The 17,879-nt window shown below is 36.8% G+C and overlaps 1 protein-coding gene across 1 annotated transcript in view; it reads left to right on the top strand.

Annotated features, from left to right (window-relative positions):
• Positions 1–17,879, top strand: part of AP3B1 (adaptor related protein complex 3 subunit beta 1) — a 156,094-nt gene that overhangs the window by 32,427 nt on the left and 105,788 nt on the right. Inside the window, exon 7 of the mRNA XM_075078703.1 lies at positions 7,449–7,628. Within this exon, the coding sequence (XP_074934804.1) occupies positions 7,449–7,628 (180 nt within the window). The remainder of the gene's footprint in view (positions 1–7,448; positions 7,629–17,879) is intronic.

Raw genomic sequence — 17,879 nt, 5'->3', positions numbered from 1 at the left:
GTCTTCTGAACGTCTTTGGAAACATAATATGGTTTACTGCCATAATGTTTTTCTCCCTCTGATTCCTCATTTTCTGTTCCCTAGTGAGACTCTGACTCCAGCCTGGGCTGAGACATTTCGGCTTCAGATCTTTTACTTTTTCAGGAAGTGATATGAAGAATTATTATTCCAAAAAGGAACTGCACAAATCTTTCTTCAGGACTCTCTGAATCAAAAACATGTATTAACATGTGCTCTGTCATTCCAGATTCCACAGCTTGTTGTGACCTAAAGTGGATTGGTCTCTCTTTAATCCTTGATAGCTTTGGGAAGACCAGTTTAGCAAGGAAAAGCTTCACCTTAAGTAGTTATATTATTCCACTGAATGTTCCCAGAAAGCTTCCACACTAACAGAAAGCACATAGTGTACAGGTATTTTATTAGCTGGTAGCTCCAATCTGAATAGCTTATTCTTTGCCTCTAGTTGGCGAACGTAGCAGTTCACTCACAGTGAAGGAAGGAGTTCCACTTGTAGCTACTTTTAGCTTTTAAAATTGGAGGAGATGCAGCTGCTTATGGGTACAGGTGTGTACATATGTAGCCTATATGGCCTTAGGTTGGCTGCTTTTTAAGTCTGTCTTAAGCTCCCTTGCTAAATTCGTATTAATTTGAACCACCTTTTTGTATTCTCTAAGGGAAGCTGAATTTCATACATTTAGCATAAACAAAAAAGCTTCTTCTTTTACAAGAACACACAAGCTTTTAGAAAATATTTTGCAGTCTTTGTGAAGAAAGTTAAGTTGGGTTTGTTGCCACAGGAATTCTAGAAATTGATCCAAGCAGTAGAACAACAGCATTTTGTCATAATATTACGAAGTACATGTGTTTGATTAATGGTATTTCTCAGTCTTTTGCAGGTTCAGTTGCCTGTTTGACAGTCAGATAGCCTGAAATTTGTATAATGATAGTGTGGAACTCAGACCACAAGTTTTTACTTGACACTAATCTTTGGATTCTGTAAATTTAAATGCACAGAAGCTGTTCCCTTACATCAGTATTAGTTCTCATCTCCTGATAATTTTAACCTAATGTCAGCAGATGGTTTGTTGGGAAAGTGATGGAATTTTCATTAAATAGTGTCTTTACCAGAGTGGGAGAATCTTAGTGACTTTTGGAATTGTTGAACTTCACCAGTTCTCCATCCTTTTTTCCCTTGATGAAAATGTCAGGTTACTTTTGGCATTTCTGTGTACTTAGGGCCAGTAATCCTCAGACAAGCCATAATACATTGTATATAATAACTGGATCCAGGAAAATCCACCATGTGATATTTTTGTTTGTGTTTTCTTTTTCTCATTCCATTTGTTTTAAGACATGTTTGGAGGGAGAGTGTAATTATATTAACATTCTCAATGTATATAACATTTGAATGTTGTTCCAAGTGGTTTGAGATTTTGCTTTAATAAAAAGTAAACTTTTACTCAAAATTTGTTTATTTTCTATAACCATTTGACCTCAAGCATGATTTTTGAAACTTATTGACATAATCTCTACATTAAGGTGAGATGGAACAGCTACTAAACAAAGATGCCTCTAAATTTATGTAAACGAGATATTTCTTTTCAGAGAGAACATGCTGTTGTGGATTATTAATGCAGTTTATGTTGCACAGAAAAGGCACCATGTATTTAAGTTAGAGTCATTTTGCATTTGAAATAGCAAGAAACTGTCTGGATGGGAATTCTACTATAGTAAAATTAAGCCATTTTATCAGACTGTGCAAAATGTATTCATTTTTTAGGTCTCAATCGGTAGTAAATTTTAATATAAGCTGAGGTAAGCAAAACTTAAAATATGATGAGATCTAACCTTAACCCATCTCTTCATTAAAATTTCTGGGGAGATAAATGAAAGACCACTGTACTCCTTAAGTGACTTAACGTGAAGATTCAATTAAAAGCCAAGTTCTCAGTTAATCTGAGATGCAAAATTATCAAGTGCAAACCATGGTTAACATACCTCCAAGTGTAGATAACTGGGAATTAGAGTGTATCAACAAAACTGTGATTTTTCTGCCACTGTATTTAATTTTTAAACAGATGTTTACAAGTATTTTTGTTATAGAGACTTAAGATACTCCCTATTTATGTTTTTACCCTTGCTTTACAGAAAAAAAGTACTTCAGACCTTGATAAGCAGGTACAAGAACATGAATGCCTGCTCATTTTATTTTTCTAGTAATTCTAGATAATGGAGCAGCTGACATGATTTTATGTAGAAAGGAAGATAAGAGCATGTGTGTATGTTACGCTAAAATGACTTTATCAGAAAATAATATAGCTAGTGCTAGTCACATACTTGTGTGAAGGTATAATTGGGAATTTTAGAGGAAACTAGTTCAGTTTTTCTTTTTGGTTTATTCTGTGTCACTTCACTCCAAATGTTTGTTGCATTCACATAGCAAGCCTGATATACCTTTGGGACATAGGGTTTAAGGCCAGATTTGTTGCTTAAGTTAATTTTGGCATACTGTGAAGGACTGTAGAGCTGCACTGTGTTTGTAGCCTGTGTATTTTACAACTCTGTGTAAACAACAATAAAAGTCAACTTCATTAATGATACTTGAGTTACAGCAGTTAAAAAAAAAAATCCATGTCGATAGTGAAAAGAAATCTTATCTGTTTTCACTTCACAGATTTGGACAAAAGCTGTGACTTGCATTCCTCAGTCCAATCTAAAGTATCCCAAAGTGTATCTAAAACTGCATCTAAAAAGAAAAGACAGAATGTAGACCTGTAGCTGGGATGTAGTTGTATGGATGTCAGGCATATTAAAAAAGACCAAATTTACTGTAGGTTGCTGTCACTAACTTTGGTCTGACTTTATTTTGTTTGGGCAGATACCTCTGTTATAAGGAAGGTTTATAATGTTTGTAAGGAAATATAAATGCATATGCTGCATGACAAACTAATTTTTTTCAGCCTCATCCAGAGAACTGGGTGAGTATGTGACCACATATATTTTGTGCTCTCCTGTTCTGGCACCATGTAGCATACAGACTGCAGCACTGCTTTTGAACTCTTCTAAAACAGAATGTTAGAGAGAAATTTCAAAACATGTTGGCCAGACTTGCAGATGCTCATTGATTCCCAAGTATGTACTCCTGTTGTTGTGTCCCCCCAAAAACACTATTGTGAAGTAATACGGGAAGGGAGAAAGGCAGGTTTTGGGTGAAGACTGACAGTAAATTGCTAAACAAGATTTACCCTCTTCTCTAAAGGCTAAATTTTCCTTTAGCCTCTGCTTAAATAATATTTTTCCTGTAATGAAAATATTTTAATCACATTAAAGTACTTCTAATATTTAAATTTATTATTCTGTTCTGGTGTGATAATTTACTCCTAAATATAACAGATGCCACTTAGTATGAATTCTGTTTTGGGGGTGAAAAGACTTCATACAAATGTGTGAGTACTGATATTTCTTTTGTAGACTGCATGCTTACTAGATGAAGTGGAGATTCTTGTGAAGTGAGACCGCTTAGATTAAAAAATGATCCTAGGAATTGGTGATGGCTTTGCAATGAAGATCTTGATCTTTTCAACTAAAGCAGTGTTTTGGGGGGATAATGCGGAAGGAAAGCTGGGCTCTCTACTTTTCAACAGTAGTCTCTTGTTAAAACGTTAATGTTTCGGTTTAGAACCTGAATGTGTGGACAAGACAATATTTTCTGAACTTATTGATTTAATGTTGGTAAAAGCTTCGCTTTCATAGAAAAAAAAATACTGAGTTTGTGCAGATGTTTTATTGTGATAGATCTATTATCCTGCTATTAGAAGATAAATGACTGATCTTTTCCAGTTTCCTTGCCTCCAGAAAATTGAAATAAGAAGGGGAATATCATTTGGGCTGTATGATTAGGGCAGGTGGGGTGGCCATTAATTTGAGAGAGAGAAATCTTGGCAGCATAGGCCAACTTGCACTGTATTATCAATCAAACCTCGATGCACTTCTTGTGATGACCCAGCACTCAGGTTTTTGCAGCGTTAATTAGAATTCATGACAAAATAGATGCAAGGAAACGTTTTGTACCCTTCATAATTTTATAGAAAATTTATTGTTATTAGAAGAACCATTTGCTTAGTGTGATTTTTTTCATTACCAGCTTGTCAACTAGCATAGATAATCTGGAGAAAATATGAACTTCATAGATTGGGTGTCACTTTTGTTGATGGTTCATGTAGTTTACCTTGGAGCACAGCTAATGGCTGAAGTTCATAGCAACAGCACAGAAAAACGTGGCAACCAGTGGAAGACAAATGAACCATGTTTATTGCTTTAATATAAAAAATACATAAATGGAAAGCAGCATTTGAATTTGATGAGCTCATTGCTAGTTTTGTTGGAGTGATTTATATTTTCTCCTTATATAAAAAGCTACTATTGACACAGTGAGATGGAAATTAACTGACTGTTTTTTGGAAACCAATATTTTTTGGTTTTATATTCTGATTGGATCATTTTGTTTTAATTCTAAATATTTTTATGGAATGCTGAGCATTTAATAAACAAAGATTATTAGATGTTCCTCTGATGTTTAGATGTATAGTAGGATCATACTATAGGGGAAATTGCCAAGTAGAAAATAATCTCTTTTTAAGAAAGCATTCAGAAATTTTCTCAGATAAATCCTCTTTCTACCAGTGCATTTTCAATCTGTTTTACATTCTCACTCCTCCCCCAACCCAACCCCACCCCCCTCTTCAAATGAAAAGCTTAATTTTGGAAAATGCAATAATGGGGAGAGGGGCATGATCTTACATAGTGTCATGATGTATGACAATTCCTGTATTAACTTGTAAATCTAGGAGTTGCCACAGGAATAAAATGCTCGTTCATCTAGTGCATCTCTTGCATTTCATACTATATGTTCAAATTTTTATCAATATCTTAAGTGTTCACAAGTGACAGCATTCTCATTGTAAACTTGAGTGGGTCACTCAAGTGAGTTGAAATAAGTAACTATTTAGAATTCCTGTATTTCAGTATGACTATTTCTTCACATCAAATTGTTGTTTTACTTACAGTAACTGAACTTTTAAAAAGCCAGCACTGTTCATAGGATATATACTCGGTTTTAAAAGATCTAAACTAGTGTTATATGTATTATTTTATGTCAGCTTTCAAACTATATCATACCCAAATGAAAGAGAAGTACAGCAAAATGTGTGTGTAGTAGCAGTAAAAGCAAGGGTATCCACTCCAGGACTACAGTTGTACAACACTATCTGTGTCATCCTTCACCTATGAACCTCAAAGGGTGTTTTTAAATATTAGGCTGTGCTTTTACATTCATAAATTGATCTGTGTGTCAGTCTCTCTCCCTCCCCCTCCTTTCCTCCCTCCTTTTCTCCCCTTGTATGTTAAACTTGTCAAGAGACCCTATACTTGCCTTATGGTGTGGAGGAGTAGAATACCCATAATAAAGTCTGTGGGACAGTGACCTAAAAAAAGTCTCTGTGGTCTAAAAGTGTCATCCCTTTCTTCTAAAATTTCAGGACCATCACACTGTCATCTTCAAGCTGGCCTTAACTGTAGCTCAGTTTTGCATCCTGATAAAATTGCTTTGTTGCATGCGGGTTCTGACATGTAACTCTTCCTGCCTATCTTCTCTTCCATCCTCAGCATATCTGGCCTAACTGAATACCTACTCAGGACTGATAATGATTTGCCTGGAGTTAACCACTGTGTTCTGCTGAGCTTTGAACCTACACCTAAGCATCAACTTGCAGCAGTTCTTAATTACAGAATAGCTTACTGCAGCATGTTCTTAAGAGGAAAGTTCATTATAACAACATAAAAAAAGCTTTTTTTTGATACAGCAAAAATAGCACATTATTTTAGACGTAAAGTGTGTTTTATTTAGCTCTATCAAATAATAAAATTTTGCACCCTGGAATGAGTTGTGTACTTGCTGGGACCAGCAGGTACCACTCTGTGGATGGGGCTGGAGACAATAAATGCAACTTCACGTTTATTCTTATTGGTAATTCATAAAATCCCCACAGAGCCTGAAACTTGTTTAGCATAATAGCAAAACTATATTCTGAGCTGTTTTCTTTCAATTGTAATGTTGGGCACATACTAATAAATGAAATGTCAGCCAAATATAGGGAGAAAAATGTAACATATGAATATCATTGTATTTAATATTTCCCAAAAAGTACCATTTCAATAAACTGCACTTCTATTTAATTGCTTACTTTAAGTCATTGGGGAAATTTTAGAGGTTGAAATGCAGATCCCCAGTGCTTAGATAGAATATGATATTAATTTACTGCCAGAAGGCTATACTGCATGCATGCTAACTGCATACATATCAGCTGCTTCATATAAAGTCTCATCATTTTAGTTATTTGACTTAACATGTGCTCTGACACAAAACAAATCTTAATTAAACCAATTAGAAGAGAAAGAACAGTAATTCCAGACACACAATGACAAGTCCTTATAATACACAGTCAGCTTTTGGGGTTTTGCTATGCTTAAAGTAACCTTCTCCCAGTATTTTAACAGGAACCCCAATATATGTTTCCTTTCTTTATTTTTAAAAGAAAATACCCTATCAGAAGGTTTCAGTAAGCCTTGAGGTGTTAGAATGTTGCGAATATATTTAATTCTCTCATGAAGACAAACCTGTTTTTATAATCATAGTCTGTATGAGGATCTTTGTGTATATATACAGATTTATTTCTTATGGAGACAAAAAATCTGTGAGAGCATAGCAGGGCATAAATGATTCATTTGTGTAATTTTGGAACTGGTAGGGAGGTGTGTACAACATGCAGAAATTCTGCTTGTGTTCCTTGAGGAAAAGTATTAATATATCTCTGTATTGTATTGCTGATTTTTATGCCTTTCTTGTGAAGTGTATTCATGAAACTCTAAATATTGAATTTCATGTGGCAGTTAATTTGGCCATATCGAGAGAGAAGTTTGGATCCCAGTAGCGCTGGGAAACTTACCTAGCTCCTCTTTAGTTTGATCACGCCAGTGTTGATAAGAGAATCCCAATAGACCTTGTCAGGCATATCACTGTATTAGACTTCTTGTTGTTTCCTGTTATTTCTGAGTTAATTGCAAGTTCTCTGATAATTTATTTGGAAACTATAACTGTAAGAAAAAAAAAATGCTTACATTGCACTGTGTCTTCAGGGCTAGGAGTTAAGATTTATGTGTGTAATAGAAACAGCAAATGTTTTCTCCGTTCTAATAAACTTAGCCCAGTTCTATTTTAAATAAAATACCATTTCCATGGGCTTAGGTTTTTGCTGTTGTTGTTGTTGTTTCTTTTCACTGAATAGAAACAATCTGAAATTGCTGAGAATTGCTAGTATTAATTCTGATTCTCACTTGTGGATGAACTGTAGAAGGAATGCTGACCTTCTGGTTTATATTTTGTTTTCTAGCTGGTAGCTGGGAGCGTTGTGATGGCATTTGAGGAAGTGTGTCCAGATAGAATAGATCTGATTCACAAGAACTACCGAAAGCTCTGCAACTTGTTGGTTGATGTGGAAGAGTGGGGTCAAGTTGTTATAATCCACATGTTAACTCGATATGCACGTACACAGTTTGTAAGCCCATGGAAGGTAAGTTTGTAACTTCTAAAATTGCTATTGTGTGCTTGCATTCTGAATTATTTTTCATTGTTGGATATACTTAGTCTTTTAAGATGCATTTTTTTTAATGCAGACTTTAGTAAAAATAGAAATAAAATGTGTAAGTCTTAGCTCTCTAAGGCTTGACTAATGCAAGGCATCCACCCTTCTTCAGAGCATGAGAATTCTCCTTCCAGGCTGTAACCTGTTCTTATTTACTGTGGGCACATTCCGTAGGACAGCAGAGAGTGTCCTTTTCTGTGATTCTTGAGTGACATGGCTCTTGGCTCTAGGAGATTTTATGTGAGTCAGAGCTAGAAGGGTTTGCCACTCTATCACGAAACTGGGTAAAATCTACTTCCTTTGTAGACATGAATGCCTGGTATTACAGCATGGTGAACATCAGGTTACTTGTCTAGACTTTGTTAATGTTCTGAGGGATTGTGTGGAGACTTGAATATATGTTTTTGTAAAGTGCAATATAAAAAATGTTGCGGTATTTTCATTTATATTATGTAAATATGAGTATACTCTTTAATTTTTTAAAAAAGGATAATTAAGATACAAATTCTATCACTTCTAATAGCAAAAAGGTAGACAGCTCAAGAAATTGAAGCTAGTAACATTGCTTTGAATAGGGGTTTAACTCTGAATGACAATTTAAATTAAAAGACAGAATACTTCCGTTAAAAACTCTATAAAATTGCTCCACAGCTCTGGCTGTGTGTGTTTATTACAAGCTTGGGATGTTACTACTGTTAAGTTTTACCATTTAGTTTGAAATTAATTCATTTTTAAATGTACATGTTCATTGATATATGTACTGTTTTACGGCAGTAGTTGGAGATGGACTTTGTACAGTTGCATAAAAAGATGTTCGGGATATGTACTTGTAATGAATATAAGGCGATTGTAGAACCTTAGAAGAAGTTTCATAATTGATTTTTTTTGTTTGTTTTAACATTTCTCTGTATTTCTTTAGATGTGAAATAGTTCTGCTTTAGCTCAGCTAATGTGTCTTAACACTTCCATTCAGGCATTGTTATTTCAGTGCAGATTATTGCTGTTGGTAATTATCATATTAACCATTCTTTAAAGGTTTCTTTTTTTCAGCATTGGAATACAGAATGACACCAGCTATCACTGAGTTCTTTCAAACTCTGTCTTTTAATAACCTTTACCTGGGAATCAGACAGAAATACATTGGTATTCTGTGTTAATATATGTATAATTTATTATGTGAAAATAATTATAAGGAGATGTATTTGGACAAACAGCTAATTTCAGCCTAATGTAGTTTACAGTTATGCTTACTTCTTAAATAAGCAGGGTTTATAGTGGTCAGAAAACTAGAAACCTTGAAAAATATTTGATGTAGAATCATATTCTTGCACTATGAGTTGTGTTCTAGAACCCTTTTTTTCATTTCAGATGAAAATTAAATTGTTTGTAAGAACAAATCTTTCCAGAGGATTGCTTAAAATAAGGAAAGTATTTTTAGATAATGGGACACTTAAGCGATATGTTTTCCTAATGTCCTTGAGGCAGAATTGTTTATTACATATTGCTTATTGAAAGAAAGTAACTTGCGTCCTTCTCTCTGACCTTTAGAAAGAATCAAAATTGATAATTAGCTTTGCCTAAAGCTACAGTTTCACAATTTGGTTAAGCCAGTTGTAGGCTGTGACAAAGGAAGAGTAGAAGAAGAGGATGACCCACCCTGTCTTGGACTGAGAGTTTGGAGGTCCTGATAGGTTAAGTTTCTTTAAGACACTAATGTACATTTATCACTGAAACCGGATGGGTGACAGTTGTTGCTGTGGCTTCTGCTCTAGGAATGTAAAAGGTTTGTGTAACAGTACTGTCTGTGTCAACTAAAAATTGGTCATCAGTGGTATAGTATTAATAACACTTTGTTTCCACTTTCATGAGCTTCTGTGCAAAATTCAGTTTGTCTACCTACTCAGCAATTAAATTAGCAGAAATTTTTTCTGTGGCTAGTTGAAATGCATGCCTTTGTCAATAGGTTCTTAAATGAACTCATCATACAACAGGGCGTCTTGTGCAGTAGAAGAGATTTTTAATTTAGTTTATTTGCATCATTATGGATCAGTATTTAGGCTGTTTATATGTAAATGTATGATATGAGGAACAATTAAGAGTTGACAAAGTAGATTGCAGTCATATCAATTGCAGTGCATTTTCCATAATTTTTCTAACTGACATCTTTGATGATAAATAGTGGATGCCAAGTCAAAGCTGATTATACAGTGCACTAGGAATTCATGGCGCTGTCAGGGAGAAGACCGATTGACTTTAAATTTACATATTAATGAGAAGATTTGTTAAGAGGGTGCTTGACTATAGAAAATAACAGCATATTTATAGGGCACGACACTTTATAAATAAAGCTGATGCAGGAAAATGGAAATTAAACCTATCAGATTAATAAATTCAAGGCTCCTAAAATGCATATTTGCATTTTTATTCACTAAAATTTACCTTACTTTTTGAGAAACGTGCTGCTTTTTTTCAAGTTGAGCTAATTCCTAACAAGTAGTGATGTAATGTTTTGAACTGATTTCTTATGCATTTAGAAACCTAAAGAAAAATTTGGAATACTTACCAGTTATGAAAAAAAAAACCCTTTTTAGATCAATATGCTTAGAATTGTTGCAAAACTTAAATCATCCATTAACCAAGAAAACTTACTTTTATATTCCTATTTTTTTAGCTTTTCTGAAGGTTAGAATTTTTAATTCTGATCATGAACGCTGTGAGGAAGAATGTCCTTTATTTTATCCTATTTGTCTTAAAATACTGAGATGGTGTTTTTGAAGTAGTTACATGTGAATAGCAGTTTCCAAATAACCTCTTCCCATATGAACTGTATGCAGCTTTAACTTATATTAACTGGAATGAGAGCAAGATGATCGTATTCTGGAGTGAAAATACTTGCTCGGGACTAACTGGGAAGGCCAATTCCAACAGTTTTATGGGAAGCAACATACTTGATGGCAGATAACACTATTATACATCCCAGCTTTAATGTTTTGCCCTGCCCTTGTCACAGGAGTTGTCAGGACTGCCAAGTTGTTTGCAGATAGCACCTGAACCATTACAGCTTGCAGTGCAATACATGAAGATGTTTAAAATCTGGTTTGGTTTTCTTGAATGTGTTAAGCTGCAGTCTAGCAGTTCAGGAACTGATTTTCAAGATGTTCAGCCATCCCTGTTTCTGCAAGATGAGGATCACTGGAAGTAGTGACTGCTTCAGCTCTCCTGGTATGGATCCACCACCAAATGTGTGTGCTGTCTGGGAGGGTGTCCTCTAAAAAGAGCTGACTTAATCAGAAGTTTCAACAGTCATTGTAGAGAGCAAAACAGAGATGGGAGCTGTAGTCCTGCAAAAAACCCAGTGACTCTCAGGGCTGCTCAGCTTCGTTTCAGACAATAGCAGGTTACAGAAATGAACTTTCTGGGTGTTCAGTTAAGGTTGAGAAAAAGTGGTGAATTCAGGTTGATCATGGACTTCAGTCACTACAAAGTTTTTTATAAACAAGTACTTATGAGAAGCACGTCTCAAGCTTACACTTTTAGGATTAATTATTGAAGTATTGCTCAATTTGAAGTGCTCAGAATTTGACATAACTGGTGGGGGAGCAGAGATTAAGTCTGAAAAAAATTACCTAGAAGAATAAGGACTTTTAGGAGAAAAATAGCAAGTCTTTGAATATATATACCCAGAACCATGAATCATGGAAAGCAGCCTGACTCTCCAGGAATTCCAGGAAGAAACACATTAAAAATATTTTTTTGAGTGCTAGTTCTGACAAAATATGGAGGTCCCTTCTGACCTCAACTGTTCTGTGATCTTTAGTCTTCTGTTAAATGCTTTTAAAAGTTTCCTCTTGTAGTGTTTTCTTAGTATCTTATGTTATGAATTATGCTAATAATATGCATAGCTAATAATCATAATTATTAGTTATTAATTCTTAGTGTATTCCATAAAGATCATGGTTATGTGCAGTGGACTCAAGTGTCTAGTGGCTACTTAAGATTGCTCAGTAGTGTCTAATTCTGCTCTAAATATTTTTTGTTCCTCTGTTGGGGTGTGCATTAAGTGAAATGTAATAGTAAATAATAAATCTTCAAGCACAGTGTACAGGAAATACTGTCTATCCTTAACTTTTGTGGAAATTGTTGACTCTGTAAAGCGTATTCTGAATCAGTTCTGCTGGTTTATTGCAGGAGAGCATAATACAACTTCTAGCGCCTATTCTGAGAGTCCGAGAACAGAAGGGAAGGGTGTATTCAGGTTGATCACCTCCTGTTAACTAGATGAATTACCCAGATAAAGTGATAAAAATGAAACAAGCTAAAGTACTTGAAAAATATTCTGGATGTAAATAATTCATTTAATAACGAATGATTTTCTACCTTCCCTCCATCTTCTCACCCCTTTCCGTTGAGTATGGAGTAGTGTTTCTAAGGCAATCTGGGTAAAGGGTTGGTGCAGCAGAAGTATAACTGAAAGGACAGGAAGGGTTAAATTTCAGCCACATGAATTGATTTGCTTTGTGGCTGCCAAGCACTTGGTGCTGGCAAAAGAGAAGTACAGTCTGTGGACAAAAATGCCATTTATCTTTGCAGCAAAGTGTATTGCTATGTTTGCTGTTAGTCCCATGACAGACTAACAGTGGAATAGCAGCAGTGGGTAGAATCTGTGTAGGCAAGTTCTCTACTGCATCTGTATCAACCCAAGAAAGCAACCCCTGCTTTTCCCATAAAGTTGATGAACAAAGTTTCACTGTACTCCATCCAATGCTGCAGTCTTCTTGACTCAGGATGAGAGTTTTTTATTATTTATATATAGGATAAGGGGCATTCTAGCTATCTGTTGCAAGTAAGTTGTTAAAATTGTATTTACCTAGATAATTGACTTACAGAGATAAAAATTGGAGGGTAACACTGAAATATTCTAATAGAAACCTAAATATCAATGACCTAACTCCTAATCATTTTAAATTTAAATACTAGATATGCCAGACCCCCATCAGTGCTTGAGCTACCAAAGTTTCTCGCTTTAATTTTGGCATTTCAATGATACTTAACCGTAGAAAATTGTGTGAGCAGTATGAAATGCATGTCTTAAAATACTTTGGGGTCTTCCTGGATGCCAAAATATTCATAAACTCTGTTCTGGGCATCTATCTGTGGGATATTATTCTCTGTCTAGTAATGTGTGGCCTTTTTCAGTGTTATACACCAGGATTTCTTCTGGATAATTAGAAGAGTTGCAAAATTGTGAAATAAGCTTTCTTAGCTCCTTCTTTGAAAAAGAAAACCTTCGTTTATTTTTTCTTCTTTTTGAGAAAAGCTTTAGTCTCCTGAGTCTGAGCCTGTACACTTCTTCTGTTTGTCATATCAGGTAGAATTCTTGATTGGTTATGTTGTATCTTTGAAGGACCGTTTCAACTTACCTTGAATCATCCATCTTTTTGACAGTGTACCTACAAGTTTGTTCCAGTTTCTGATTGGAAGAATGGCAGACAAGAAGAATGCGAGTGATTTAGGCCTGAATCATAGTAACATGTGCTTTTCAATTATGGCTTTTGCCATCAGAATAAATATATGACCAGTTGTTGTTCTGAGAATATCACTGAAGCAAATCAACAGATGTTTTCAGAATCCCAGATTGGAAGGGACCTCAGTGATCATCTAGTCCAACCTTTCTGGGAAGAGCAGAGTCTAAACAAGATGCCCCAGCACCCTGTCCAGACGACTCTTGAAGGTGTCCAACGTGGCCGAGTCAACCACTTCCCTGGGGAGATTATTCCAATGGTTGACTGTCCTCAGTGTGAAGAATTTTCCTCTCATGTCCAATCGGAATCTCCCCAAGAGCAACTTGTGTCCATTCCCCCTTGTCCTCTCCATGTGACTCCTTGTGAAAAGGGAGTCTCCATCTTCTTTGTAGCTACCCCTTAAGTACTGGTACACGGTGATGAGATCTCTAAGACCCCTTTTCTCAAGGCTGAACAAACCCAGTTCTTCCAGCCTGTCCTCATATGGCAGGCTTCCCAGTCCTTTGACCATCTTGGTGGTCCTTCTCTGGACCCTTTTCAGCCTCTCCACATGCTTTTTGTATAGCGGGGACCAGAACTGTACCCAGTATTCCAGGTGTGGCCTGACAAGTGCTGAGTAGAGCAGGATAATGACTTCTTTATCTCTGCTGGCGATGCCCTTGTTGATGCAACCCAGCATCCTGTTGGCCTTCTTGGCCGCAGCAGCACACTGTTCGCTCACGTTGAGCTTTCTGTGCATGAGGAGCCCCAGGTCCCTTTCCACAGAGCTGCTCTCCAGCCAGGTGGATCCCAGTCTGTGCTGCACTCCTGGGTTATGTTTTCCCAAGTGCATGACCTTACACTTGTCCTTGTTGAACTTCATAAGGTTCTTGCTGGCCCACTCTTCCAGCCTATCCAGATCTTCCTGCAGAGCAGCTCTCCCTTCTGGAGTGTCTATTTCCCCATTCAACTTGGTGTCATCCGCAAACTTCATCAGGCTACACTTGATGCCGTTATCCAGATCATTTATGAAGATATTGCATAACATTGGGCCCAATATTGATCCCTGGGGGACTCCACTTGTGACAGGTTGCCAGTTTGAGAAAGAGCTATTTACCACCACCCTTCGGGTGCAGCCTGTCAGCCAGTTCCCCACCCACTGCACAGACCACATGTCTAGGCCATAACGCATCAATTTCTCCAGGAGGAGACTGGGGGACCGTATCAAAGGCCTTGGAGAAGTCCAGGTAGACAATGTCCACTGCCCGCCCCATGTCAACCAGACAAGTCACTTTGTCATTTAAGGCCACCAGGTTTGTCAAGCACGATCTGCCTTTAGTGAAGCCTTGTTGGCTTTTCCCAATCACATGCTTCATTTGACTTGTGATGGCCCCCAGGAGGATTCGTTCCATAACTTTCCTAGGGATTGAAGTAAGGCTGATGGGCCTATAGTTACCGGGATCCTCCCTCAAGCCTTTCTTGTAGATAGGGGTAACATTTGCCTTTCTCCAGTCCTCTGGGACATCCCCTGTTCTCCGTGACTTCGCGAAGATTATGGAGAGTGGCCTCGCAATGATGTCAGCCAGCTCTCTCAACACCCTCAGGTGGATGGCGTCAGGGCCCATTGATTTGTAGGGGTCAAGCTCCCATAATAATTCACAACTAACTCTTCCTTCACCGATGGTGGGTCGGTGTTTGGTTCAATTGGCAATTTCGTTCCCAGAGCCTGGGACCTGGCAGTGCTGGCAAAGACAGAGAAGATGAAGAAGGTGTTGAGGACCTCTATCTTTTCAGCATTGTTGGTTATTGACTCTCCTTTTCTGTTTAACAGTGGGCCTGTGTTTTCCTCCTTTTTCTGCTTACGGTTGATATACCTGAAGAAAACTTTCTTGTTATTTTTTATGTCTACAGCCAGTTTCAATTCAAGCTGGGCTTTTGCTTTTCTAACTGCATCTCTGCACACTCTGGCAATGCCCTTGTAGCTCTCAACGGATAATCCTCCACTTCTCCATCTCTGGTGTGCTTCCCTTTTGGATTTGAGTAGACCCAGGGCTTTGTGGTTGAGCTGAGCGGGCCTCTTGCTCTGCTTACTTCCCTTTCCTTTATCGGAGATAAACTGGTTTTGTGCTTCTAACAGAGAGTTCTTGAAGAATTCCCAACACTCACTAGCTCCTTTATCTTCCATGGAAGCTTCCCACGGGATCCCTCCCAACTAAGCCCTGAGTGAGCTGAAGTTTGCTCTTCTAAAATCCAAAACCCTTGTCTTAGAGCTGACCTTCAGCACGGTCAGCAGGATCCCAAACTCCACAATATTGTGATCACTGCACATTTTAAGATGCTTTCAGCTCCTTTGCCTATTTATGTATTGAGAAGAAGGAAAAAAACCCATGTAATACAGGATTTGATGTCCATTGATGATATTTAGCATTATAGGACAGACTTCCTGGTGACTATAGCAGACTTATATTTTTCAAACTGCCAGTCTTATGTACAAGTACAGTTAACATTCTTCTAAGATTTCAGGGCATTCTGTGTCTTGAAAGTTTGAGGCTCCTAACATCTAGAGCAAGTGCTGTAGTCCAAATATGGTTTAAATGTTGGATAAATATTTTAGTAACTATAAACAGTGCTAAAGCTACATAAAAATTAAAAATTAAGATATGAGTGTTTGCATGTGTGGGAAATAAGGAATATCCTTTTGTTTTCTTTGACTCTACTTTTAAAACCATCTACGTTTTTTCCAGAGAGAAAGGAGTTGTTTTAAGGGGTAAGTATAGATGATTTGGTGTGACAAGAGGATATATTAGGAACACTAGACAAGGAGTAGCACTGTGATCCATCACATTTCTGTACAGGCTGAAGATCTGTGAGGTCCCTGTTCCTCCATTCCTTGTTTATAGTTCATGACAGGTCGTGGCTACTACTTCTAGAGTGTGTAGTACCCTTCTTTTGGTTGCAGCCCCAAAGTAACTAACAATTACCTGTTTTTCTTAATGGTTCACTTACTGTGCGACCCTATGGAAGAATACTTTTGCTCAGCAGCTAGCTTGTAAGCACTTGCTGTCTTGATGTGGGGGCTTATGCTGCCTCTTTAGAGACTTAAACTGAGATTAAATTTAAACTGAGATTGAACCTTAACCATTATAAAAAGCCTAAAAAGCTGCTCAAGCATTTAACCAAATTTCTGAATACAAAGCTCTGAATTCCACTTCAATTTTAGGGCTTGAGAGAAAAAAAATGGGGAACCTTTTGCCAGAAGCAGATTGTGTCTTCTCCCTTTAATTTGTCCCTTCACCTTTGCTCCTTCTTCATTTTATTTTTAGCAATGTTTGTTTTATCCCTTCTTACTCTTCCTTGTATTTTCTGTTCTTCCTCTCTTATGCTTTATACTTTTTTCTGTTCTTTGCTTTGCAAATCTGTCTCTTTGTAGTCTCTGTCATGCCTTTTCCACACACTATTGAAATGAGGGTGTTTTTGTGGTAGGAGAAAGTTATTTTATGCCTCACTTCCATTTTGAGGAGAATGGAACAGTTTTGAATAGATCAGTGATCTAAAAATCATAATTGATTGTTTTAATTCTAGCTGCAAGTATTGTGAGACTTTGTTCAACAATAATTGGGAATTTGGGGTTGCTGCAGAAAGATGTTAATTACTGCAGCATATTTAAGCCTTAGCACCTATTTTTAGATAGCAGTCCTAGACTTAGTTGCTGCTTCTTACAGAAATGAGAATAAGCTTTTGAACAGTTCTTGAGTTTTCACATTAGTTTGGTATGAAGTTACTTAGCACAGATGTTCCTGTAATTGTGATATATTGGGAAAATTTAATGTTCAGTGGTCCTCAAACCCGTACTTCCACCTGTGCGATGCTCTTGTCTCAGAGCTGTACTATAAAATTTTTGAGTAGAGGCTTTCTGAAGAACATTTTTGGGATTTTTCTTTTTCTAGGGTTTTGTGGTTTGTTTTTTTTTTAAGTTTTTACTAGGTCTTTTAATTCATTACACTTTTGGGTTTGTATTCAAAACTATGTTACTGGTTAAGCAAGTTTTTAAAAGCCACTGTGTGGCTGGATTGAAGAGTTTTTGAAGAGTCATGTAACAAATTAGTTTACTCATACTATATGGGAATATTGTGTTTTGGTTTGTTGTTTTTTATTAAGAGTGAAATAAACATATACATCTGCACTGGGGTTATAGAGGATACTGTATAAATGAGAATATGCATGTACATGAGAGGAGAAGATGAAGTAAACTACAAATGAGGCTTGATTTATTTATCGTTTATCAGGTAATTTTTATATATGCTGGAAGTTAAGCTAAGAACAATGAAAATGCCTTAGTGTTAAATTTCACTTGCCACAGATGGACTCTCAAGCTTGAGTAGGTGTCTTAGCACCTTTGTGTAGCCTAGGTATCAAGCTCTCTGTACTTACAAATTGGAAGCTTTTTATATAGAAAACTTTTATGAATTGCGTATAAAGTCTCCCTAAAGTAGTAGAATTTTGTTGTGGGTCCTTATCTACATTACAACTTAGCTTTTCTAAAGAAATGTGAAAATGTTTTCCTGAGCATGAAACATGCAACTCCAGAGGCTGCTGATGCCACAAAGTAAGCTGACTTGGAAGATGAATCTTTTTACAGAATAATGTCTCAAAGTTGCCCTAGGAAAGCTATTTACAG

The sequence above is a fragment of the Phalacrocorax aristotelis genome, chromosome Z, assembly GCF_949628215.1.
Source record: "Phalacrocorax aristotelis chromosome Z, bGulAri2.1, whole genome shotgun sequence".
Lineage (NCBI taxonomy): Eukaryota > Metazoa > Chordata > Aves > Suliformes > Phalacrocoracidae > Phalacrocorax > Phalacrocorax aristotelis.
This window is presented reverse-complemented; position numbering and strand designations above follow the sequence as displayed.